Source organism: Danio aesculapii, chromosome 4, assembly GCF_903798145.1.
Source record: "Danio aesculapii chromosome 4, fDanAes4.1, whole genome shotgun sequence".
NCBI lineage: Eukaryota > Metazoa > Chordata > Actinopteri > Cypriniformes > Danionidae > Danio > Danio aesculapii.
Genome location: NC_079438.1, coordinates 19,812,687 through 19,837,599, shown reverse-complemented (window position 1 = coordinate 19,837,599; position 24,913 = coordinate 19,812,687). Strand labels below are relative to the sequence as shown.

Here is a 24,913-nt window from a genome sequence, read left to right as displayed (position 1 = left end):
TCACTGCCACACGTGATTCACGTCAACGTCACGTCTGCGTCTTAAATTGCATGGATTTAATAGCAAAAAATATATTTTTTTAAGACGTCAGTGAGACGTTCAGTGAGACGTTTGGTGAGACGAGTGCACGTTGCAGCATCAGGTTAAAGAGCTTGGAGGAACGCCATAAGCGTCGCGCCGCGCCTTCTCTATTCAGCCGCTCCTCTATGGACGCGCAGGTGTGTGTGTGTGAGTGTGTGTGTGTGTGTGTATGTGTATGCGTGGGAGCGAGTGAGTGTGTGTGTGTGTGTAGTCCTACATTTGCGTGGTCCTGCTGTAATCCTCATGTGTGTGTGTGTGCGTGTGTGTGTGAGAGTGTGCGTGCATGTGTGTGTGTGTGCGTGTGTAGTCCTACATTTGCGGGGTCCTGCTGTAATCCTCGTGTGAGTGTGTGTGTGTGTGTGCGCGTGTGTGTGCGTGTATGTGTATGCGTGGGAGCGAGTGTGTGTGAGTGTGTGTGTGTGTGTGTGCATGTGTGGTGTGTGTGTGTGTGTGTGCATGGGAACGAGTAAGTGTGTGTGTGTAGTCCTAAATTTGCGTGGTCCTGCTGTAATCTTCGTGTGTGTGTGTGTGAGTGAGTGTGTGTGCATGTGTGTGCGTATGTGAGTGAGTGTGTGTGCATGTGTGTGTGTGTGTGTGTGTGTGCATGTGTGTGCGTATGTGAGTGAGTGTGTGTGTATGTGTAGTCCTACATTTGTGCAGTCCTGCTGTAATCCTCGCGTCTCCTCCATGATCCAGACTGTAAACACACACAGATGGAGAGAATGAGCTGTTTAGTTTCCCCCTCAGCTAATAAGCTAAAGCTAGCACTGAGCTGCTCAGCTACACGCTCCAAACAGCTAAAACACACAACACTGGTTGGTTCCAGCCGGGATGCACAATGAATCTAACACAGTGCGTTCTTTTCCTCTGCTGTTGGTGAAGCGAGCGCAGATACTGCTCATGTTGATGGAGACACCCTGCTGCAACATTCATTTATTACAGTGATCACACTTAGCTTTACCATCGTTCTTCAGCACATGCAGCCTTTGAGCACATGTTGTCAATACACTCCAACATTTACAGAGGAGATTCATTTCACACTCAATGATTTGCTCTTCATAGACATGACTGGAATACTCTACAAGCTGTATCTTCTGTCTGTCCTCACCCCATAACCCTCACAGAAAACTGAAGATCAGAAAAGAGCTTTCTAGTGTCTTTTTAAAGCCATTCAGTGGAAAAGCACAAGGCCAGTGATGCTCCACATACTTGAGTTTGTCCAGTGTGTAGTTTGGATCCTCCAGTTGTTCAGAGAGCAGCTTGACTCCTGAATCTCCTGGATGATTGTAGCTCAGATCCAGCTCTCTCAGGTGTGAGGGGTTTGAAGTCAGAGCTGAAGACAGAAAACCACAGCCTTCCTCTGTCACCATACAGCCAGACAATCTACAAACACAGCAATAGTCCACATCACACAGTTGGACAATCACACATCTCTTTGTGTTGAGTAGATGCTGACTGCTGTTTCTGCTCATGTCAACAGCAGTGATGAACACACACACACACAAACACACACACACACACATCCTGATTAGCTCTCCTTATTGATCAAGCCCTGAGATCTCAAAATTATTATTAATGGTGCGCTGTTGTTGCTAGAAAAATGATGCTATATTAACGCAAGTATCCTCAGCTGTATCCCATCTAGACTTCACCCTCTCCTGTAGCACGGTGAAGGCTAGATCAGATACAGCTAAGGATACTCACATCAATATAGCATCATTTTTGTGACACTGCACAACAAATAATATTTGTACATTACCGTGAGGGTTGGGTTTAGGGTTGCTGTAAAGTTAGTTGCTAATAAAATACAATAATGAGTAATTTAATAGATAATATAAATACTTTTCTTTAACTTTCGATCACAGCTGTATCCCTTATAGCAACAACCGCAGGAGAGATCTGAGCTGCTGGATTTACTACATTTTCTTCTGAAATACATGAAGGTAAACAACTGTTCATCTGAGTGAGGAATAGAGAAAATATTCCAGCAGCATAAACAGTGTGTATCTTACGTGAATAAAGCACATCGTCCAGTTATATTGACACATAAGTATTATTTCACGTGTATTTTACAAGACTTAAATGGTATGTTTTGCTTGTAGTTGTGTGTATTTGAATGTCTGAAAGCTAATTTGTTTGAAAGCACAGATAAATTATGAGCACAGCACACCTCTTTCTGTACCTCAGTGTGTGCCGTCAGATTTGAGTTTAGCAGTTGATGACGTTGGCCCGGTTTTTCAAAAGTAATCCACTAGGATTTTGGATAACGGAAAATGGGTTTTTCAAAAGTACAAACGGATTACATAATTGGATTAAATCACGTAATCCAATCTTGGTTTTGATCCGGATCAAATCTTTACTTTGGGTTTTTCAGACCTTTGTCTATACACATACATTTGTATATATATATATATATATATATATATATATATATATATATATATATATATATATATATATATATATATATATATATATATATATATATAAATTAAATACATTTTATATATATGAATATATTTATTTCTTTTACTGCCAATACACTGAGTGGGGAAAGAGGCTTCCATATTTGTTAACCCAATATGTAACTATATTTTTATACTATATTCACTGTTGAGTGGAGAATCTTTTACCTCAGTGTCTCCAGTTTACAGTGTTGACTCTTCAGTCCATCAGAGAGAAGCTTCACTCCTAAATCCTGCAGGTCATTGTTACTCAGGTCCAGCTCTCTCAGGACACAGTTTGACGATTGTAGAGCTGAAGACAAACTCTCACAGCACTGAACAGTGAGTTTACAGCACTGTAGCCTGTGTAGAGAACAAACACAATATGTATGTGTTGATCTGGAGTGTTTAATAGTCTGAAGCATGTATGAATGTAGTGACTGGTTTAACTTCACTAATTAGTGAGCACATCTGGTGATTTTAGCTTTAAACAGTATAAATGTCTATAAAACACAATTAAACGGCTTCCTTCAGATGCTCTAATAGCCCAACTCTTTATTAAACACCTAACACTGCAAGACAGGAAATACTTTTTAAACTGTTTTATTTATTAATATTTTAATAAACAAACTAATAACAATAATTTTCTGTAGCATCTTTAAAAGTTGCATCTCAAAGCCCTTTACAGAATAAAGTGAAACAAAAAAACACGGAGAGGACATGTAAACTCCACACAGAAATGTCAACTTAGCCAGGTAAAGACTTGAACCAGGGACATTCTTGCTATGAGGCCACGGTGCTAACCACTGGGCCTCTGTGCCGCCCTGTCAAGGAAAGAGGAAGAGTAGGGGTGGAAGGGGGGATTCTTCAAAGCGAAGCGGCTAAGGTAAGATACTCTGGTTATTACAGTGATTTAGGAATCATCTGATTGGTGGATCCAATGCATTAGCAGTCAATCATAAGCACATGCTCCTCTCATAATTAGTTAATAAATAAACTTCACTTAAATACACAGATTCTGTGCATCACAGTGTATTAGCGATTCCTTCTATACACAATTGTTAATTTTCCACAATTAAAGTATTCAGTTTTGCCTTTTAATACGAGCAGTCAGATATATGAAGTGTTTTAATTTTAACAGCATATCTTGATTTAGTTTTAGTCGTCTTTCAGCCTTCTGAATCATTTTAGGTTTAGTCGACTACATTTGATCAGAGTTTTAAGCTGCTCTTTGGTCTCTGACCACAAGATGATTTCTAGGCGCAGTCTCTTTTCAGTAACAGATTTTGTAGATTTGAGAGCATCGAGAAGAGAATGATTGTCTGTTATACATACAATGGGCAAGTTGTTGCATGAGCAGTCACCAGTGGTGACCTCTGAGTAGAGTGTAGCAAGGAAAACTGCATTGTCAATCCCGTCTGCAAGTGCCAAAGCCTCTCCTGTTAAGGTACTTCGTACAACTCTCCTGATGCGTTTTGACTGCCAGGATATTGGTGAGAATTTTCCATTTTCTCCCATAAGCATGATGAAATGTCTACATTGTGTGCCACCATCTGGTAGGTTTCCCATTGAGGAATCACTGAACACTCCTAGCTTAACAGAGCTGTTGTTCCCCAAGTACTGAGACCTCAAGTTAACCTCTTCTGATTTGAGTTTTGTGATAAGTTTATTTGCACAATGCAGGGTCTGAACAGAAACATGCTTTGTGTTAGATGCCAAGATGGATATGTCACACATTATGTCAGGTCTGCTTTGTCTGGCAGCCCACAATATTTTTCCAACCTTTCTTAATCTAGCCTGATGCACTCGTACATACTGTAGGTTCCGCCATGCCTGACAAATACAACTACACCATCTTGGCCTAGGACCACACCTGGACCTTTCCACTCACTGCAGCCTATTCTCTTATAATATACTTTTTCCTCTGTCTCATATCTATCATGAACAGGTCGCAGTTGCTTACGAAGGGCTCTTCTGATTCTTTCTGAGCATTCGGCTTCTGTGAATGCTTTTCTCATTGCATGCAGTGTTTCAATTTGTTTAGCAACCCAGGTACTTCAGAATCAGAATCAGAATCAGAAAGAGCTTTATTGCCAGGTATGTTCACACATACTAGGAATTTGTTTTCGTGACAGAGCTTCTACAGTGCAACAGCATTACAGAGACAGGACAAAAAACAGAGAATAAATATATTTAAAAAAAAATAGAAGTAGTGAATGCAAATATACAGATTGACAAGTGTATGTACGTGTTTATTACTATATACAACGTTATATGTGCAGCTGTTATGTGCAAATTGGCATGTAAAGTGTGTTGTTAAATAAGTGTATATGTGTATAAAAGTGTATAGCAAGTAGTGATGTTGGTTTCGCAATTATTATCATCAGGTGTTCATGAGATTGATTGCCTGAGGGAAGAAACTGTTTCTGTGTCGGGCTGTTCTGGTGCGCAGTGCTCTGTAGCGTCGACCAGAAGGTAAAAGTTCAAAGAGGCAGTGTGCTGGGTGTGAGGGGTCCAGAGTGATTTTGGCAGCCCTTCTGCTCGCTCTGGATAAGTACAGTTCTTGGGGAGTAGGAAGGGTTGTACCAGAGATTCGCTCAGCAGTCCGAACTATTCGACGTAGTCTTTGGAGGTCGTATTTAGTAGCTGAGCTAAACCAGACAGTTATTGATGTGCAGATGACTGATTCAATGATGGAGGTGTAGAACTGTTTCAGCAGCTCCTTTGGGAGGTTAAACTTCCTCAGCTGACGAAGAAAGTACAGCCTCTGTTGAGCTTTTTTGACAATGGAGTCAATGTGAGTGTCCCACTTCAGGTCCTGAGAGATGGTGGTACCCAGGAACCTGAATGACTCCACTGCTGCCACAATGCTGTCCATGATGCTCAGTGGGGGGAGAGCAGGGGGGTTTCTCCTGAAGTCCACTATCATCTCCACTGTTTTGAGCGTGTTGAGCTCCAGGTTGTTGTGGCTACACCAGACAGCCAACTCCTTAACCTCCTGCCTGTAAGCAGACTCGTCACCGTCCTGAATGAGGCCGATAAGTGTGGTGTCGTCTGCAAACTTCAAGAGCTTCACAGAGGAGTCTTTTGGTGTGCAGTCATTCGTGTACAGGGAGAAGAGCAGTGGGGAGAGGACACACCCCTGGGGGGCGCCAGTGCTGATTGTGCGGATGCTAGATGAGAATTTTCCCAGCTTCACCAGCTGCTGCCTGTCCGTTAGGAAGCTGTTGATCCACTGACAGACAGAGGTGGGCACAGAGAGCTGAGTTAATTTGGGCAGGAGAAGTTTTGGGATGATAGTGTTAAACGCCGAGCTGAAGTCAACAAACAGGATCCTCACATAGGTCCCTGGTCTGTCTAGGTGTTGCAGAGCATAATGCAGTCCCATATTTACTGCATCATCCACAGACCTGTTTGCTCTGTAGGCAAACTGAAGAGAGTCCAGTGAGGGTTCAGTGATGTCCTTCAGGTGGGTCAGCATCAGTTTTTCAAAGGACTTCATGACCACAGATGTTAGTGCCACCGGTCTGTAGTCATTTAGTCCTGTAAGTTTGGGTTTCTTTGGGATGGGGATGATGGTAGAGCGTTTGAGGCAGGAGGGCACTTCACACAGCTCCAGTGATCTGTTGAAGATCAGGGTGAAGATGGGGGCCAGTTGGTCAGCACAGGATTTTAAACAGGCTGGTGTTATAAAATCTGGGCCTGGTGCTTTTTTCCTCTTCTGTTTCCGGAAGACCTGGCGCACCTCATCTTCGTTAAACTGTAGGGCAGGTATGAGGGAGGCGGGGGGTGGTGGAGGTGTTAATGGTGGCGTGAAGAGCAGTTCAGAGTGGGTGTGGGGGGTTTTCTCAAACCGGCAGTAAAACTCATTCAGGTCGTTTGCAAGTCGTTCATTGTCTACAGTGCTGGGGGATGGTGTCTTGTAGTTTGTGATGTTTTTTCAGACTTTTCCACACAGATGCTGAGTCGCTGGAAGAGAACTGACTCCTTAGTTTCTCAGAATAGTTCCTTTTTGCGACTCTGATCTCCTTTTCCAGTGTGTATTTGGCCTGCTTATACAAGGCCCTATCCCCATTCCTGTAAGTGACCTCCTTGGCCTGACGTAGCTGTCTGAGTTTTACAGTGAACCATGGTTTGTCATTGTTGTATGTGAGTTGAGTCCTGGTAGGAATGCACACGTCTTCACAGAAACTGATATAAGATGTTACAGTCTCTGTGAGCTCATCCAGATCGTTTGCAGCAGCTTCAAAAACACTCCAGTCAGTGAGGTCGAAACAGGCTTGTAGATCCCGCTCTGTTTCGTTAGTCCATCTTTTCACAGATCTTAATACAGGTTTGGCTGTTTTCAGTTTCTGTCTGTAGGTTGGAATGAGATGAATCAAACAATGGTCAGAGTGTCCCAAAGCTGCTCGTTGGACGGAGCGGTATGCATCCTTTATTGTGGTATAGCAGTGATCCAGAATATTGCTTTCTCTTGTGGGACATGTAACATGCTGTCTATATTTTGGCAGTTCACGGGACAGTTTTGCTATGTTAAAATCCCAGAGAATGATTAAAGCAGAGTCCGGGTGTTGTTGCTCTAACACCGTGATCTGATCAGCTAGTTTCTGTATCGCCATGCTCGCGTGCACGAGCGGAGGAATGTAAACACTGACGAGCATGAACGAGCAGAACTCGCGCGGGGAGTAAAAGGCTTACAGTTAATAAACAGTGCTTTCAGATCTGGACAGCACATCTTCTTTAAAACTGTTACATCTGTACACCACCTTTCATTGATGTAAAAGCACGTCCCGCCACCGCGTGATTTCCACGTTGATTCTTCGTCGCGATCCGCTCTGAACAGCTGATAGCCCGGTAGGTGAAGCGCGTTGTCCGGTATGGTGTCGTTCAGCCAGGTTTCCGTGAAACACAGAGCAGCTGAATGCAGAAAATCCCTGTTTGTCTGAGAGAGCAGAATGAGTTCGTCTATTTTGTTGGGTATACTTGTACTTGTTTCCAGAGCTGGTGGCTTATCAGTGAGCACTGAAAGCAGATTCGGGTTTTGCCCAAATACTAGCTGGTAAGGGCTGAAACCGTGTACATTATGCATTGCGTTCTTAGCCATTAATGCCCAGTCAAGGGCTGTTTTCCAGTCACAGTTGTTGTCCTTTTTCACCTTCAGCAAAATTTCAGTGAGGGTCGGATTATGCCTTTCTAAAAGGCCATTGCTCCATGGGCTTTAGGCCGCAGTTGTTTTAACTTCAATGTTAACATTTTCAGCCATATCCCTCATTTCGTCGTTATTAAATTCACCTCCGTTGTCACTAAACAGTCTGCATGGAGGACCATGAACACTTATCCAACAGTGAATAAAGTGCTTCACTATCTCTCTTGGGTTCTTTGTGGTGACAATACTCCCTGCACTGAAGCGTGTGAAGTGGTCAATAGCATGCAAATACCATATTCCTGGCCCAAGCTCATGCAAGTCCACTGCCACAGTCTCATTATATGTTGATGCCATAGGCAAACCTACAACAGGGTTATGTTTTGGCTTACTGTATCTACTACATGTATCACAGTTTTTCACAATGTTCATGAGAACAGTGTTGCTTTCATCATCATGATTACCTGAGCAGGCCAGTCATTTTTTTATTCTATCGGCTGAAGCATGTCCAAATTGTCTGTGTAGTTTCAACAGTACTCTCCTTTTCTTTAGTTGTCATGTTTTCTGTCACAGACAGAATTTCTTCATTTGGTGTCTTGTTCTCACTTGTCTCCTTTTCATCTAGAATGCGGTCATCTCTCAAGTTCACACAGAAATGTCCTAAAGATGTTAGCTCAAGTTTAACAGGTTGTTTAAACGTTGTTGCTTTGTCATGTGCAATGTCCAGAACTGCACTTGCTCTTTTGAGTGATGCTTTGCTTAAAAGCATTGGTATATCAGCAGGAACAACTTCTGTCTCTATTTTGCATTTGGTGTGTCCTACTCTTGCTGCATTAGTAGCTTTCTTTGTGGAGTGAACAACTTTGCCATTTCCAAATCTAAAAGGTCTTGCACTTTGTTTCTCACTTATTTTTTGTACTGTTGATCTTTTTCTTCTTTTAAAAACACAGAGTCCAATTTTTTTATTAATGTTTGCATACCATTGTCAGCATTCAAATCATCCGCGGGTATTTCCAGTGCGCTGTTTCTTGTTTAGCCCGTTAGTGACAAGGTAACTGCCAAGGCTTGTTTCTTTTTGTCCAGGTCTGTGATGCGTCTCCAGATTTCAATCTCATTTTGGTGGATTTTTGTAATTCCCAGCAGCAGCCATCCTCTGCTACCAATGTTAAATCAAATCACCACAGCGGTTCTTCGTATTTGTAACACACTTTATTCTCTCCAGCACATAACTCCCGCAAAAACAGACCGGGATCCTTTTTTATATCCCCCCCCCAAAAAAAACCTGTAGTGCACACACTTTTCTTATGCATGCGCAGCTCATAAAACATAACTTAACAGTGCTCACCTCCCTCACCATAGTCATCTACAATGACAAAGCGCATATGAGATAAACTACATCAGTATGTAACAACAAGTTATGATCCATTACTGAACAGATGCCGAACTGTTTTGACACCCTTATGGTGTACATCAGGAAAAGAGTTACTTTAATTCTGAAAATGCAGCTTCATGCAGTTTATTCAATAAAACATTTAAATAGATTTGTCTTTTTTATTCTGAGTCAACACATAGATATAATCATATAATCATTATCAATGTGTAGATATAAATAAAATCACATCCCTGCAAATGTCTGTGTGATTTTGCTGAGTGGAGAATCATTTACCACAGTGTCTCCAGTTTACAGTGTTGACTCTTCAGTCCATCAGAGAGAAGCTTCACTCCTGAATCCTGCAGGTCATTGTTACTCAGGTCCAGCTCTCTTAGGACACAGTTTGAGGATTGAAGAACTGAAGACAAACTCTCACAGTACTGAACAGTGAGATTACACATGACCAATCTGAGAAAGAACACACATTACTAAAAACCACACTGTTAATGTGATCTGTCTGATGTAACAAAACAGAAAAACAATCAATCAAGCACACAGGTGTTTAAACTCAGACCTCAGTGTCTCCAGTTTACAGTGTTGACTCTTCAGTCCATCAGAGAGAAGCTTCACTCCTGAATCCTGCAGGTCATTGTTACTCAGGTCCAGCTCTCTCAGGACACAGTTTGAGGATTGTAGAGCTGAAGACAAACTCTCACAGGACCGAACAGTGAGTTTACAGCACTGTAGCCTGTGTAGAGAACAAACACAATATGTATGTGTTGATCTGGAGTGTTTAATAGTCTGAAGCATGTATGAATGTAGTGACTGGTTTAACTTCACTAATTAGTGAGCACATCTGGTGATTTTAGCTTTAAATAGGATTTAGGTTTATGCAACAAAAGTAAATGGCTTCCTTCAGATGTCTGAATAGATGAAGAAATATTTTTATCAAAAGACGAGAAGATCATACACAAAGGTCCACAGATGACAGACAATAAAACACATGAACAAACTAAATAATAATAATTTCCTTTAGCACATTTAAAAGCTGCATATCAACAGACAAATAAAAGCAAACAGAGATACAGAAATATAGAAAATAAATACATCTATTTAGAAGTGCCAGTGATAAGGACTGCCTCACCTGTGAATGCAAAATTTAAGGACACATTATATCTCCGTGCTCCAGCTGTTTATCCTGATCCACAGGATCTGCCCTGGTTTACTGTCCAGTAGTCCCTGCCTTGGCTTTGTCCTCCTTCCTGTTCACCTGTCTGTCAGTTTCCCACTCCCCATCTGTCCTGTACCCTGTCATGGTTTCATTTACCTGCCTCTCCCCCATCACCCTTGTCCACTGTAACAGCTCCAGCTTGTTGAACTCACTCTTGTTTTGTGTCTTCCTCTGAGGATCATCTGGAATCTTCTCCTAGAAGGGAGCCATGACATGGTCCTGGTTGGCCTGTCCTTGTACTGATGTGTTTTCCTTGTATTCTCTGTGTTCACTTCAGTTTTCCCCATGTTAATCTTGTTAGTTGCCCAGTTACTCTTAACCTCCTTGTTAACCTGTTTTGAACACTTTTGATCTGACTCAGCATGTTCAAGGACCCACACACAATCGTGGACACACTCTTGATCAACTTATAACTAAGGGTTTACACATTTCATCGACTGTTGTTAAGGATGTTGCACATCTGATCATTTCTGTATTTTCTTTGATATATTGATCACTCCAGCTATTAAAGACAGATCTGTCTCTGTCAGAAAGAGATGCATAAATGAAAACACCAATGAGCAGTTTATGAAGGCCATATCATTAGCTCCAAGCATAACTGCAGATTCTCTCCTTGATTTGTTTACCTCTAAAGTTAAGAATGTCATAGATGACATTGCTCCTGTTAAAGCCAAGAAGATGATTAGCAGGCAAAAGGGATCTTGTACAAGGTCACCAAGAGTACAAATGATGAAAAGACAGTGCAGAAAAGCTGAGCGTATGTGGAGAAAGATGAAACTAGTAGTCCATTATAATATCTATAAAGACAGTCTTCGTGCTTTTAATATGGAACTAAACACTGCTAGGCAGACTTTCTTTTCAAGCCTTATAAACAGCAATGTAAATAATGCTCGTAAACTCTTTGCAACGATAGAGAGACTCACAACCCCCACCCCCCCCCCCCCCCCCCACCCCAGTCGGATTCCAAGTGAACTACTCTCTGAAAGCAAATGTAATGAGTTTGCTCATTTCTTTACTGACAAGATCAATAATATCTGAAAGGCAATCAGCTCATCCAATCAGCCAAGTTGTGTTGAAGTCAGACTAGCTCAACCACAACTTAAGAAATCAGACATTATGTCTGATTTCATGGCAACTAATGGTAAAATCTTAGAAGAGATTGTGCAAGTTATGAAAACATCAACCTGCAGTCTTGACACACTCCCCACATCATTCTTTAAAACGGTGTTTACCTGTTTAGAAATGGATCTTCTAAAAGTGGTAAATGCTTCACTTCTCTCAGGGATTTTTCCTAACTCACTTAAAACTGCAGTTGTTAAACCCCTCTTGAAGAAGAGCAACCTGGATAATACCCTATTGAGCAATTACAGGCCCATCTCAAATCTCCCTTTCATTGGCAAAATCATTGAAAAAGTTGTTTTTAACCAGGTTAACAAGTTCTTAAACTTCAAGGGGTGTTTAGACAATTATCAATCTGGTTTCAGACCACATCACAGTACAGAGAGCGCTCTTATAAAGATAATCAATGATATACGTCTAATGGCTTGTTTCCACTGACTGGTACGGTACGGTTCGGTTTGGTACGGGTCACCTTTATCAGGCTTGCGTTTCCACTAACAAGGGTACCCTTTTGGTGGGCGTGGTGTATGACAGAAAGTTTCAGTCGACGTCATTCTCGCTCGAGGAAATGTCTACAATAAAGCTGTACAGGTCGCTCACATATCATATGAAAAGCACTTCTCACAAAACAGATGCTTTACACACATAAATACTTGTGTAGAAATGTTTATTACTAACTTTTCAATGAAAATGAGTTGATTATAACTGCAGATCAAAGACAGTGCGAAACAGCCTACTGTATCGTCTGTAAATATATTAAAAACCTAAATAAATGAACATATATAAACACATACAGTCCCTTACAGTCTCCGATATGTTACCAACTACAGAAAAACTACATATAGCAGACTTTTCGCTGGTATTTAGGTTCAAAACAACACAAAAAATAGCAGACAGTCAGTGTAAACCTCTCATCTGTGTCTGTAATCCTCAGCAGCACATGTAGCCTCTGTTAGAGAGTAATTCCGTCATTCCTGGTTCATATTAGTCCAAAATGTGAAGATAATAAGTTAGTTATACATGGCATTTTGTTCATGTTTGCTGAAAAATGTGCTCCTTTTTTCCCGGCTCCTCCCTTGTTTTTTCCGCGCTTCACTCTCGCGTTTGTCAGTGTCTGACAGGATCGGGTTTCAAAAGCACATCAATAATCAAGCGCAGGTTATTATCCTCAGCTAAAGAGGTTTGTTATTTCAAATATAATGTTAGACGCGCGCGAGTGCAAGGAAGAAAGCGAAACCGCTCGCGCCTCAGATTGGCTTGTAAAAAACTACGGGGCACAGGGTAAATCTGCTCTTCTTCTTGGATTTGTGGCTGTTCATCAAGATGACGACAAGGTTTGTTTGAGCCCAGATCGACCATGGCTCGTTATTATATGTATTTATAATTCTGCTGTAATCTCTCGGCTGTGTATTTCAAACATGGCGTTTTTTTGTTTTCATTCTGGCTTTTTGTGTAAGCGAATGACGTATCTCTGTAAACCAATAGCGTTCAGCTGCGCGTGTGGCTTCGCCTTTTGGTACCCTTTCTTGTGTTTGGTACCCTTTCGAAAGGGTGCCGAAAAAGTGGTACGGTTTGGTTCGGTACGCTTTTTGACAGTGGAAATGGCCATAAAAGCGTACCAAACCAAACCGTACCGTACCACTCAGTGGAAACGGGCCATAAATACAGATTTAGGCAAACTAACAGTGCTGGTACTGCTCGATCTCAGTGCCGCATTTGACACTGTCGATCACAGCATACTTCTGCATAGGCTGGAAAACTGGGTTGGGCTGTCTGTGACGGTCCTCAAATGGTTCAGATCTTACCTTGAAGGGAGAGGTTACTATGTCAGTATAGGTGATCATAGGTCGAGGTGGACACCCATGACATGTGGAGTCCCACAAGGCTTGATTCTGGCACCTCTGCTGTTCAACTTTTATATGCTTCCTCTGAGCCAAATAATGAGAAAATAACAAATCTTCTACCACAGCTATGCTGATGACACTCAGATCTACCTAGCCTTACTGCCTAATGACTACAGCCCCATTGACATCCTCTGCCAATGCATAGATGAAATTAACAGTTGGATGTTCCAAAACTTTCTTCAGTTAAATAAAGAGAAAACTGAAGTGATTGCATTTGGGAACAGAGATGAGGTTCTCAAGGTGAATGCGTACCTTGGCTCTAAGGGTCAAACAACAAAAAATAAGATCAAGAATCTTGGTGTGACTCTGGAGTCAGATCTGACTTTCAATAGTCATGTCAAAGCAGTTAGTAAATCAGCATACTATCATCTCAAAAACATTGCAAGAATTAGATGCTATGTTTCCAGTGAAGACTTAGAGAAACTTATTCATGCTTTTATCAGCAGCAGGGTGGATTACTGTAATGGCCTCCTCACTGGCCTCCCCAAAAAGACAGTCAGACAGTTGCAGCTCATCCAGAACGCTGCGGCCAGAATTCTGACCAGAACCAGGAAATCAGAGCACATCACACCTGTCCTCAGGTCTTTACACTGGCTCCCAGTTACATTCAGAATAGATTTTAAAGTATTATTACTGGTCTATAAATCACTAAATGGCCTAGGAGCTCAATACATTACAGATATGCTCACTGAATACAAACCTAATAGATCACTCAGATCTTTAGGATCAAATAAACTAGAAATTCCAAGAGTTCAGTCAAAGCAGGGTGAATCGGCTTTCAGCTACTACGCCCCTCGCTGCTGGAATCAGCTTCCAGAAATGATCAGATGTGCTCCAACATTAGGCACATTCAAATCAAGACTGAAAACACATTTGTTTAGCTGTGCCTTTACTGAATGAGCACTGTGCTACGTCCGACAGATCGCACTATTCTATTTTTCTCTTCTTTTTCATTCTTTTATAACACATTTTATCAGCTTTTATTTTATTTGATTTTTTTTTACCATTTTTATTATTTGTTTTTATTTTTCTTATACTTGTTTCTTTTATTCCTGTTTATGTAAAGCACTTTGAATTGCCACTGTGTATGAAATGTGCTATATAAATAAACTTGCCTTGCCTAAATCTACTCTAGAGTTAGAGGACTAAAATATATTTGCTTTAATTTAAGAGTATTTTAATTAAATATTGTAAACATTTATTTATACAAAATGTTCTATCTTAAAATGAAATAAAACAGTCTCATTAAAATATGGAATATAGCTTTTCTATTGAAGATCTAAAATTAGATATGCATTGATTATTTATATCATAAGTAATATGTTAAATGTGTCAGCAATCAATACCCATGTAAGAACAGTATCCATCTGAAAATGCAGGAGTCTGCAATTATTCAGCAAACCCTTTATTAACAAGGTAAACTACTAGTATTTTTGACCAGTCTGTTGAACAGTTTCAAGCCATTAAATCTTTGAAAGGGCTTAAAATAGTTTAAGTCCTCTTTGCGATGTCAGTGTACAGCAATAGTTTATAGCAGTGTATAGATTTACTGTTGGTGCTGCAGTGCATGGTGCTCAGCTATAAATAATATGGTTGCTCAGCTATAAGCAGCAACCTCCCACTCTCCCTCGTGAAGCCAATACAGAAGTAACGGAAACTGCAATTCATGGAAATCCCGCTAGTCCTGGCTCCATATAGAGCAGATTTCTATTGAGCCCACTGTTAAAATGGCCGACTTTACAGCAGGGAAAAAGGGTGTTTACAAGAACAAATACAAAGAAACATTTTGGGTCATATGGCTAATATTACCCTTCATGGCAACTGTGAGGGTGTGAATTTTTTTTATAACTCATCCGTTTTGTTTATATTAGGTTATATTAAGTCTGCATAATTAAGGGCGTGGCCACTTGAGTGACAGCTAGGTCTCCCTTGTTGCTGTCTCGTCACCTCAGCTGAATCCGGCTGATTAGCCGCTGAACTCGATGTATTTTTGTGTTGTTTATGTGGCTTTACGCAGTCAGTCGCCTTTTGGAATTATTTCCTACAAGTATCAGATGATATAGCATGCTGTGTGCACTTCACAAACCGTTCACATGGCCTCCGTTTCCCAGGTGAGTGAAATTAAATACTTGTATACCATCTCTATAAATGTGTTTTTTTAATTTAAGATCATTCATCATTTATATTGTTCTTTAGAGCTGTAATGCACTCCAGAATCTGACAGATTAATTAGCTGAAGGCTCTAGAACAGTCATCTGAAGCGTTGTCATACAGTGTTATGCTGGAGTTAATCAATAGTCTTGCATTTACTAACACAGACTATATCTGAGAGGTTTGGAGGAAATTCACACTTTCCCCCTGTAGAAAAACATCTTAAGAGCAATGTTCAGTGGCTCAATGTGTTACAGCGGTGTTTTTAAAAGACTAAACCCTTTATTAATATAGTGTACAGCCAAGCACATGTGGTCAGAACACAAACCAGTTTGTAATAATTTGCCTCTACATGTTAGAGTTTTAACTCGTTCTTTTTTAAAATCTAGTCTGAAAACTCATTTCACTCTTTGACATTAAGTGAAGTTTTCAAACTAATTTCGAGAGGAGCACGTGATATGATTGACTGCAGCTGGCCACTCATCTACATTCACTAGTTAGCCAATCAGATTAACCCCAACTCACTATAAGTAGCCTAGCTAGAACTACTCTCTTATCTTCGTTTTCCGAAGAAACCCCCCATCCACCCCATCTCTTCCTCCTTTCTACCTCTTACCACGGGGAGCTCTCGAGAACCACCTGATCTCGTACTCCCCGCATATGCTCTATGGACCAGGCGGGAGCCCTGGGCTCACCTATCTCCGAGCTCAGGGTTCTCTCCCGGGACAGCATGCCAAACCTGCTAACAGTTGTCAAACAATATCTAAGTGTGAACTCTTGAAACCAAATGAGAGTCTTGTGTCCTTTATTTGTCCTTCGTTTTAAATGGAGCACGCTTGTACAACACTTTGGTAAACACTTGTAGTCTTTAAAAGCGCTTTATAAATAAACATTGACTTGACTTGACATTGAATTAATAATCCCACTTGCTTTTTGAGCACTGTTGAGCGAATTCTTAAACACCTGTGATTGGCCATTGTGTTCCACAACAGAAATGATGATGTTGAACAGCTGCGTTTACCACAGCTGATCCATGACAGATGCAGTGGTGAAAACTCGTTCTACAGACAGCCTGGATCCACAAGTATCACTGTGATAACAAGCAGTGATTGTGCACGGTTATCTGCTTTCTAAAGTAGTTGGAGCGTTTAATTACTCATGCTCACCTCCCTCACCTCATCTACAATGACAAACTGCATAAGAGATAAACTACATCAGTATGTAACAACCAGTTATGATCTAATACTGAACAGAACTGTTTTGACACCCTTATGGTGTACATCAGGAAAAGAGTTACTTCAATTCTGAAAATGCAGCTTCATGCAGTTTATTCAGTAATACATTTAAATAGATTTGTCTTTTTTATTCTGAGTCAACACATAGACATAATCATATAATCATTGTCAATGTGTAGATATGAATAAAATCACATCCCTGCAAATGTCTGTGTGATTTGCTGAGTGGAGAATCATTTACCTCAGTATCTCCAGTTTACAGTGTTGACTCTTCAGTCCATCAGAGAGAAGCTTCACTCCTGAATCCTGCAGGTCATTGTTACTCAGGTCCAGCTCTCTCAGGACACAGTTTGAGGATTGTAGAGCTGAAGACAAACTCTCACAGCACTGAACAGTGGGATTACACATGACCAATCTGAGAAGAACACAGATTACATTAACAGTGTGATTTTAGTCATTCATCTGATGTAAAAAAAAAAAAAAAAGAATAAATAGAAATAAAAGTCAATAAATCAGGTGTTTGAAAACAGACCTCAGTCTCTCCAGTTTACAGTGTTGACTCTTCAGTCCATCAGAGAGAAGCTTCACTCCTGAATCCTGCAGGTCATTGTTACTCAGGTCCAGCTCTCTCAGGACACAGTTTGAGGATTGTAGAGCTGAAGACAAACTCTCACAGGACTGAGCACTGAGATTACACATGGCCAATCTGAGAAAGAGCACACATTACTAAAAACCACACTGTTAATGTGATCTGTCTGATGTAACAAAACAAAAAAAAAAATCAATCAACCTGATCAATCAAATAATCAATCAGGTGTTTGTTCTCAGACCTCAGTGTCTCCAGTTCACTAATTAGTGAGCACATCTGGTGATTTTAGCTTTAAACAGTATTAATGTCTATAAAAGGAGAAGCACTTTAGCATCGAGAGCAACACAGTGTAAGTACATTTAGACCTGTTTTCAGTTGCTGTGTTTGGTTAGAGAACACTTAGACTTGTTTTCAGCTGGTTGTGTATGGTTGTAGGACATTTAAAATTGTTTTCAGCTATCTGCGTTTAGTACTAGAAAGTTTAGCCACTGTTTCCTTGGTTACTGTAAGAGTTTGTGTGTCGAGCCGGACATTTTCGCGCCCTGCCGCTGCAGTTTCGGGTGTTTTTTACTCTGGAGGCGTGTCCAAACGCCAGGGAAAGTCTATATATTTGAGCACAGTAGGTTTAGTTAGCAGGAGAAGCACTTTAGCATCGAGAGCGACACCATGTAAGTACATTTAGACTTGTTTTCAGTTGCTGTGTTTGGTTAGAGAACACTTAGACTTGTTTTCAGCTGGTTGTGTATGGTTGTAGGACAATTAAAATTGTTTTCAGCTATCTGTGTTTAGTACTAGAAAGTTTAGCTACTGTTTCCTTGGTTACTGTAAGAGCTTGTGTGTCGAGCCGGATGTTTTCGTGCCCCGCCGCTGCAGTTTCGGGTGTTTTTACTCTCGAGGCGTGTCCAGCTGAGCTCAATCAACAAAGCGCTCAGGGATGTATATAAGCAGCTAGTCTCACCGCGGCAGCGGTCGCGGCAGCCTCGTGTGAAGACCGCCTTGTGTGAAGACCAACGAGAGTAAAGACCAACGAGAGTAAAGACCAACGAGAGTAAAGACCATCGAGAGTAAAGACCATCGAGAGTAAAGACCATCGAGAGTAAAGACCATCGAGAGTAAAGACCATCGAGAGTAAAGACCATCGAGAGTAAAGACCATCGAGAGTAAAGACCATCGAGAGTAAAGACCATCGAGAGTAAAGACCATCGAGAGTAAAGACCATCGAGAGTAAAGACCATCGAGAGTAAAGACCATCGAGAGTAAAGACCATCGACTCTACCTGCGCGACTAAGACCGACAAGAGTAAAGACCATCGACTCTACCAAGCAAAGACACCGACAAAACACTTGAGTACTTTTTACTTTATTATTTTACTTTATCTCTGCACTCATTATTGTTTTCGTTGCACTTTTATTATGTGTTTACTAATTCCTGTTGTTACTAACACTCGCAAAACACGGGAGGCACACTGCAGGCTCAATCCTCACAACCTTCGATCAATACAGGTATCTGCTATTTCACAACTCTCTCTCTCCGTGGGCCTCTGGAATTGTAAATCTGCTGTTAACAAGGCAGATTTTATTACCTCCATAGCCACTCATTCTGACTATAATCTCATGGCTCTAACTGAGACCTGGTTGAGACCGGAGCACACTGCTACACATGCAGCTCTTTCTACTAATTTCTCTCTTTCCCACACTCCTCGTCAGACAGGGAGAGGGGGTGGGACTGGACTACTGATTTCCAAAGAATGGAAATTCACTCAGAGACCATCCCTGCCAAAAATCAGCTCCTTTGAATTCCATGCAGTCACCATTATCCACCCCTTTTACATAAATGTGGTTGTCATCTACCGCCCACAGGGTACATTAGGTCACTTCTTAGATGAACTGGATGTTCTTCTCTCATCTTTTTCTGATTATGACACTCCCTTGTTGGTGCTAGGTGACTTCAACATCCACATTGAAAGACCTCAAGCTGCTGACTTCCAGACTCTGCTTGCCTCTTTTGACCTCAAAAGAGCACCTACTTCTGCTACTCACAAATCAGGTATTCAGCCAGACCTTATTTACACTCGACATTGCTTCACTGATCAAACACTAGTAATTCCACTACAGACATCGGATCATTTCCTTCTGTCTCTCAACATCCACATTACTCCTGAGCCGCAACACACTCCAACTCTAGTTGCCTTTCACAGAAACCTACGCTCTCTCTCACCCAATAGACTATCCACCATTGTTTCAAACTCTCTTCCTCCATCTTGCAAACTCTCTGCACTTGATATGAACAGTGCCACTGATACACTCTGCTCCCCACTAGCATCATGTCTAGACAGACTATGTCCTCTTACATCCAGGCCAGCCCGTGCCAGTCCAACTGCACCCTGGCTCTCTGATGTTCTCCGTGAGTATCGCTCAAAACTTCGGGCTGCTGAGAGAATTTGGCGAAAAAACTTAAAATCCTGAACAGCTCATAACATACCAAACTCTTCTGTCCTCTTTCTCGGCTGAGGTTACTTCTGCAAAGCAGACATACTTCCATCAGAAAGTCAACAGTGCCACCAATCCTCGCTTACTTTTTAAAACATTTTCCTCCCTCCTCTATCCTCCTCCTCCACCCGCATCCTCCACACTCACTACTGATGACTTTGCTACATTCTTTTGCACCAAAACTGCAAAAATCAGTGCTCAATTTGCTGCACCTACAACAAACACGCAAGATACACCACCAACAACACACACACTCACCTCTTTTTCCCAGCTCTCGGAGTCTGAGGTGTCCAATCTCGTGCTATCGAGCCATGCAACCACCTGTCCGCTTGATCCCATTCCCTCTCATCTCTTGCAAGCCATTTCTCCTGCAGTCATACCAACACTGACTCACATAATTAACACATCTCTCGACTCTGGTCTATTCCCTACTTCATTTAAGCAGGCTAGGGTAACCCTACTGCTAAAGAAACTCAACCTGTATCAAACGCTACTTGAAAACTACAGACCAGTATCCCTGCTTCCATTCATGTCCAAGATTTTGGAGAAAGTAGTGTTCAATCAAGTCCTGGACTTTCTTACTCAAAACAACCTCATGGACAACAAGCAATCTGGCTTTAAGAAAGGCCACTCAACTGAGACTGCCCTGCTCTCGGTCGTGGAGGATCTCAATCATCTCTACTTATTTTGCTGGATTTATCAGCTGCTTTTGACACTGTAAACCACCAGATCCTACTATCTACGCTTGAGTCACTGGGCGTCGCAGGCACTGTTATTCAATGGTTCAGTTCTTACCTCTCGGACAGGTCATTCAGGGTGTCTTGGAGGGGAGAGGTGTCCAACCTACAGCATCTAAACACTGGGCTACCTCAGGGCTCTGTTCTTGGGCCACTTCTCTTCTCCATCTACACGACATCTTTAGGACCAGTCATCCAGAAACATGGATTTTCCGACCACTGCTATGCTGATGATACCCAGCTATACCTCTCTTTTCACCCTGATGATCCCTTGGTTCCAGCTTGCATCTCAGCCTGCCTGTCAGACATTTCACACTGGATGAAAGATCATCATCTTCAGCTTAACCTCGCGAAAATGGAAATGCTTGAAGTTTCTGCCAACCCGACTCTACACCATACCTTTTCTATCCAGATGGATGGAGCAACCATCACTGCATCCAAAATGGTAAAAAGCCTTGGAGTAACGATTGATGACCAACTAAACTTCTCTGACCACATTTCTAGAACTGCTCGATCTTGCAGATTCGCACTCTATAACATCAGAAAGGTCCGAACCTTCCTATCTGAACATGCAGCTCAACTCATTGTTCAAGCTCTTGTTCTCTCCAAACTGGACTATTGCAACTCTCTACTAGCCTGGCTTCCAGCTAATTCTATCAAACCTCTTCAGCTGCTTCAGAACGCAGCAGCACGAGTGGATTTTGATGATCCCAAAAGAGCACATGTCACTCCGCTACTCACCCATTTGCACTGGCTGCCAGTTGCTGCTCGCATCAAATTCAAAGCTCTGATGTTTGCTTACAAAGAGACCTCTGGCTTTGCTCCTTCGTATCTGCTCTCACTTCTGCATATTTATGTGCCCTCCAGAAACTTGCATTCTGTGAATGAAGCCACCTCGTGGTTCCATCCCTAAGAGGGAAGAAATCACTTTCCCGAACTCTCGCATTCAATCTGCCCAGTTGGTGGAATGAACTCCCTAACTGCATCAGAACAGCAGTCACTTGCTGTCTTCAAGAAACGACTAAAAACTCAACTGTTTAGTCTCCACTTTCCTTTCTAATCTGTAACTGCCTCTCTGGCTATACCACTAACTGTACTCTCTCTCAAAAAAAAAAATTTAAAAAAAAATAATAATGCTTTGCTTCTTAGACTTTACAAACCTGAAACTTGTCTATAGCACTTATTCACTGCTGCTCTTGTAGATGTGTGAATTGCTTCCTTGTCCTCATTTGTAAGTCGTGTCTGCTAAATGACTAAATGTAAATGTAAATAAAACACAATTAAATGGCTTCCTTCAGATGCTCCAATAGCCCAACTCTTTATTAAACACCTAACACTGCAAGACAGGAAATACTTTTTAAACTGTTTTATTTATTAATATTTTAATGAACAAATAACAATAATTTTCTGTAGCATCTTTAATAGGTGCATCTCAAAGCCCTTTACAGAATAAAGTGAAGCAGATGGGTATATAACAGAAATAAAGAAATTTAATAATAAAACACTGAGAGAACATGTAAACTCCACACAGAAATGTCAACTTGGCCAGGTAAAGATTTGAACCAGTGACATTCTTGTTATGAGGCCACGGTGCTTACCACTGGGCCTCTGTGCCGCCCTGTCAAGGAAAGAGGAAGAGTAGGGGTGGAAGGGGGGATTCTTCAAAGCGAAGGCGGCTAAGGTAAGATACTCTGGTTATTATAGTGATTTAGGAATCATCTGTTTGGTGGATCCAATGCATTAGCAGTCAATCATAAGCACATGCTCCTCTCATAATTAGTTTATTAATAAACTTCACTTAAATACACAGATTTTGTGCATCACAGTGTATTAGCGATTCCTTCTATACACAATTGTTATTTTGGTTAATTGGTATTTTCCACAATTTAAGTATTCAGTTTTGCCTTTTAATACGAGCAGTCAGATATATAAAGTGTTTTAATTTTAACAGCAAATTTTGATTTAGTTTTAGTCGTATTTCAGCCTTCTGAATCATTTTAGGTTTAGTCGACTACATTTGATCAGATTTTAGTGACTAAATCTACTCTAGAGTTAGATGACTAAAATATATTTGCTTTAATTTAAGAGTATTTTAATTAAATATTGTAAACATTTATTTATACAAAATGTTCTATCTTAAAATGAAATAAAAGTGTCTCATTAAAATATGGAATATAGCTTTTCTATTGAAGATCTAAAATTAGATATGCATTGTTTATTTATATCATAAGTAATATGTTAAATGTGTCAGCAATCAATACACATGTAAGAACAGTCTCCATCTGAAAATGCAGGAGTCTGCAATTATTCAGCAAACCCTTTATTAACAAGGTAAACTACTAGTATTTTTGACCAGTCTGTTGAACAGTTTCAAGCCATTAAATCTTTGAAAGGGCTTAAAACAGTTTAAGTCCTCTTTGCAATGTCAGTGTACAGCAATAGTTTATAACAGTGTATAGATTTACTGTTGGTGCTCAGCTATAGCACTGAGTAAATATGTAGAGTAATGACCAAGCAGCAACCTCCCACTGTCCCTCGTGAAGCTAATACAGAAGTAACTGAAACTGCAATTCATGGAAATCCCGCTAGTCCTGGCTCCATATAGAGCAGATTTCTTTTGAGCCCACTGTTAAAATGGCTGACTTTACAGCAGGAAAAAAAGGTGTTTACAAGAACAAATACAAAGAACCATTTTGGTTCATCTGGCTAATATTAGCCTTCATGGCAACTGTGAGGGGGTGAATTTTTTTATAACTCATCCGTTTTGTTTATATTAGGTTATATTAAGTCTGCATAATTAAGGGCGTGGCCACTTAGGTGACAGCTAGGTCTCCCTGGTCGCTGTCTCGTCACCTCATCTGATTCCGGCTGATTAGCCGCTGATCTCGATGTATTTTTGTGTTGTTTATGTGGCTTTGCACAGTTTGTCGCCTTTTGGAATTATTTCTAGTATCAGATGATATGGCATGCTGTGTGCACTTCACAAACCGTTCACGTGGCCTCCGTTTCCCAGGTGAGTGAAATTATATACTTGTATACTATCTCTATAAATGTGTTTGTTTTATTTAAGATCATTCATCATTTATAATTCTCCTTCGAGCTGTAATGCACTCCAGAATCTGACAGATTAATTAGCTGTAGGCTCTAGAACAGTCATCTGAAGCGTTGTCATACAGTGTTATGCTGGAGTTCATCAATAGTCTTGCATTTACTAACACAGACTATATCTGAGAGGTTTGGAGGAAATTCACACTTTCCCCCTGTAGAAAAACGTCTTAAGAGCAAAGTTCAGTGGCTCAATGTGTTACAGCACATCTACATCTACATTGCCTCTACATGTTAGAGTTTTGACTCGTTCTGTTTTAAAATCTAGTCTGAAAACTCATTTCACTCTTTGACATAAAACCATATGAGAGTCTTGTGTCCTTTATTTGTCCTTCGTTTTAAATGGAGCACGCTTGTACAACACTTTGGTAAACACTTGTTGTCTTTAAAAGCGCTTTATAAATAAACATTGACTTGACATTGAATTAATTATCCCGCTTGCTTTTTGAGCGAGTTCTTAAACACCTGTGATTGGCCATTGTGTTCCTCAACAGAAATGATGATGCTGAACGGCTGCGTTTATCACAGCTGATCCATGACAGATGCAGAGGTGAAAACTCGTTCTACAGACAGCCTGGATCCACAAGTATCACTCTGATGGCTTTACAGCTTTCATTTTCTCCCTGAGCAGCAAAAAGACCCTCCAGCAAACTAACAAGCAGTGATTGTGCACGGTTTTCTGCTTTCTAAAGTAGTTGGAGCGTTTAATTACTCGTGCTCACCTACCTCACCTCATCTACAATGACAAAGCGCATATGAGATAAACTGCATCAGTATGTAACAACCAGTTATGATCCATTACTGAACAGATGCCGAACTGTTTTGACATCCTTATGGTGTACATCAGGAAAAGAGTTACTTCAATTCTGAAAATGCAGCTTCATGCAGTTTATTCAGTAAAACATTTAGATAGATTTGTCTTTTTTATTCTGAGTCAACACATAGACATAATCATATAATCATTATCAATGTGTAGATATGAATAAACTCACATCCCTGCAAATGTCTGTGTGATATTGCTGAGTGGAGAATCATTTACCTCAGTGTCTCCAGTTTACAGTGTTGACTCTTCAGTCCATCAGAGAGAAGCTTCACTCCTGAATCCTGCAGGTCATTGTTACTCAGGTCCAGCTCTCTCAGGACACAGTTTGAGGATTGTAGAGCTGAAGACAAACTCTTACAGCACTGAACAGTGAGATAACAGCCCTGTAGCCTGTGTAGAGAACAAACACAATTTGTATGTGTTGATCTGGTGTGTTTAATAATCTGAAGCACATCTGACTGTAGTGACTGGTTTAACTTCACCTATTAGT

At 41.0% G+C, this 24,913-nt stretch overlaps 2 protein-coding genes and 1 long non-coding RNA gene across 5 annotated transcripts in view; 1 reads left to right on the top strand and 2 right to left on the bottom strand.

Annotated features, from left to right (window-relative positions):
* Nucleotides 1-24,913, top strand: part of LOC130222025 (NACHT, LRR and PYD domains-containing protein 12-like) — a 272,015-nt gene that overhangs the window by 77,295 nt on the left and 169,807 nt on the right.
* LOC130222205 (ribonuclease inhibitor-like) lies at nucleotides 713-17,071 on the bottom strand. Of its 3 annotated transcripts, XR_008836359.1 has the most exons (4): nucleotides 9,615-9,882; nucleotides 9,335-9,508; nucleotides 1,291-1,464; nucleotides 713-778 (listed from the first exon to the last, which is right to left on the bottom strand). XR_008836359.1 is itself a non-coding variant. In XM_056454842.1 (2 exons), the coding sequence occupies exons 1-2, from the start codon at nucleotides 2,948-2,950 to the stop codon at nucleotides 1,200-1,202; spliced, it is 501 nt and encodes a 166-aa protein (XP_056310817.1). In that variant the 5' UTR covers nucleotides 2,951-3,011; the 3' UTR covers nucleotides 1,090-1,199. The 3 variants fall into 3 exon arrangements, 1 of the variants encoding a protein (XP_056310817.1); XR_008836360.1 differs by lacking the exons at nucleotides 9,335-9,508; nucleotides 9,615-9,882 and adding an exon at nucleotides 16,922-17,071; XM_056454842.1 differs by lacking the exons at nucleotides 713-778; nucleotides 9,335-9,508; nucleotides 9,615-9,882 and adding an exon at nucleotides 2,715-3,011 and having other exon boundaries at nucleotides 1,090-1,464.
* LOC130222286 (uncharacterized) lies at nucleotides 17,068-24,807 on the bottom strand. The gene is made up of 3 exons (XR_008836418.1): nucleotides 24,640-24,807; nucleotides 17,213-17,386; nucleotides 17,068-17,095 (listed from the first exon to the last, which is right to left on the bottom strand). It is a non-coding gene; the product is annotated as an uncharacterized LOC130222286 (long non-coding RNA).

Bases quoted from the DNA above. Each gene is read 5' to 3' on its own strand.
- LOC130222205 (XM_056454842.1), bottom strand. From the start codon at position 2,950: ATGCTTCAGACTATTAAACACTCCAGATCAACACATACATATTGTGTT. The intron at 1,465-2,714 runs GTAAAAGATTCT...CTGTGTTTGTAG, and splicing joins TGTAAACTGGAGACACTGAG to ATTGTCTGGCTGTATGGTGA.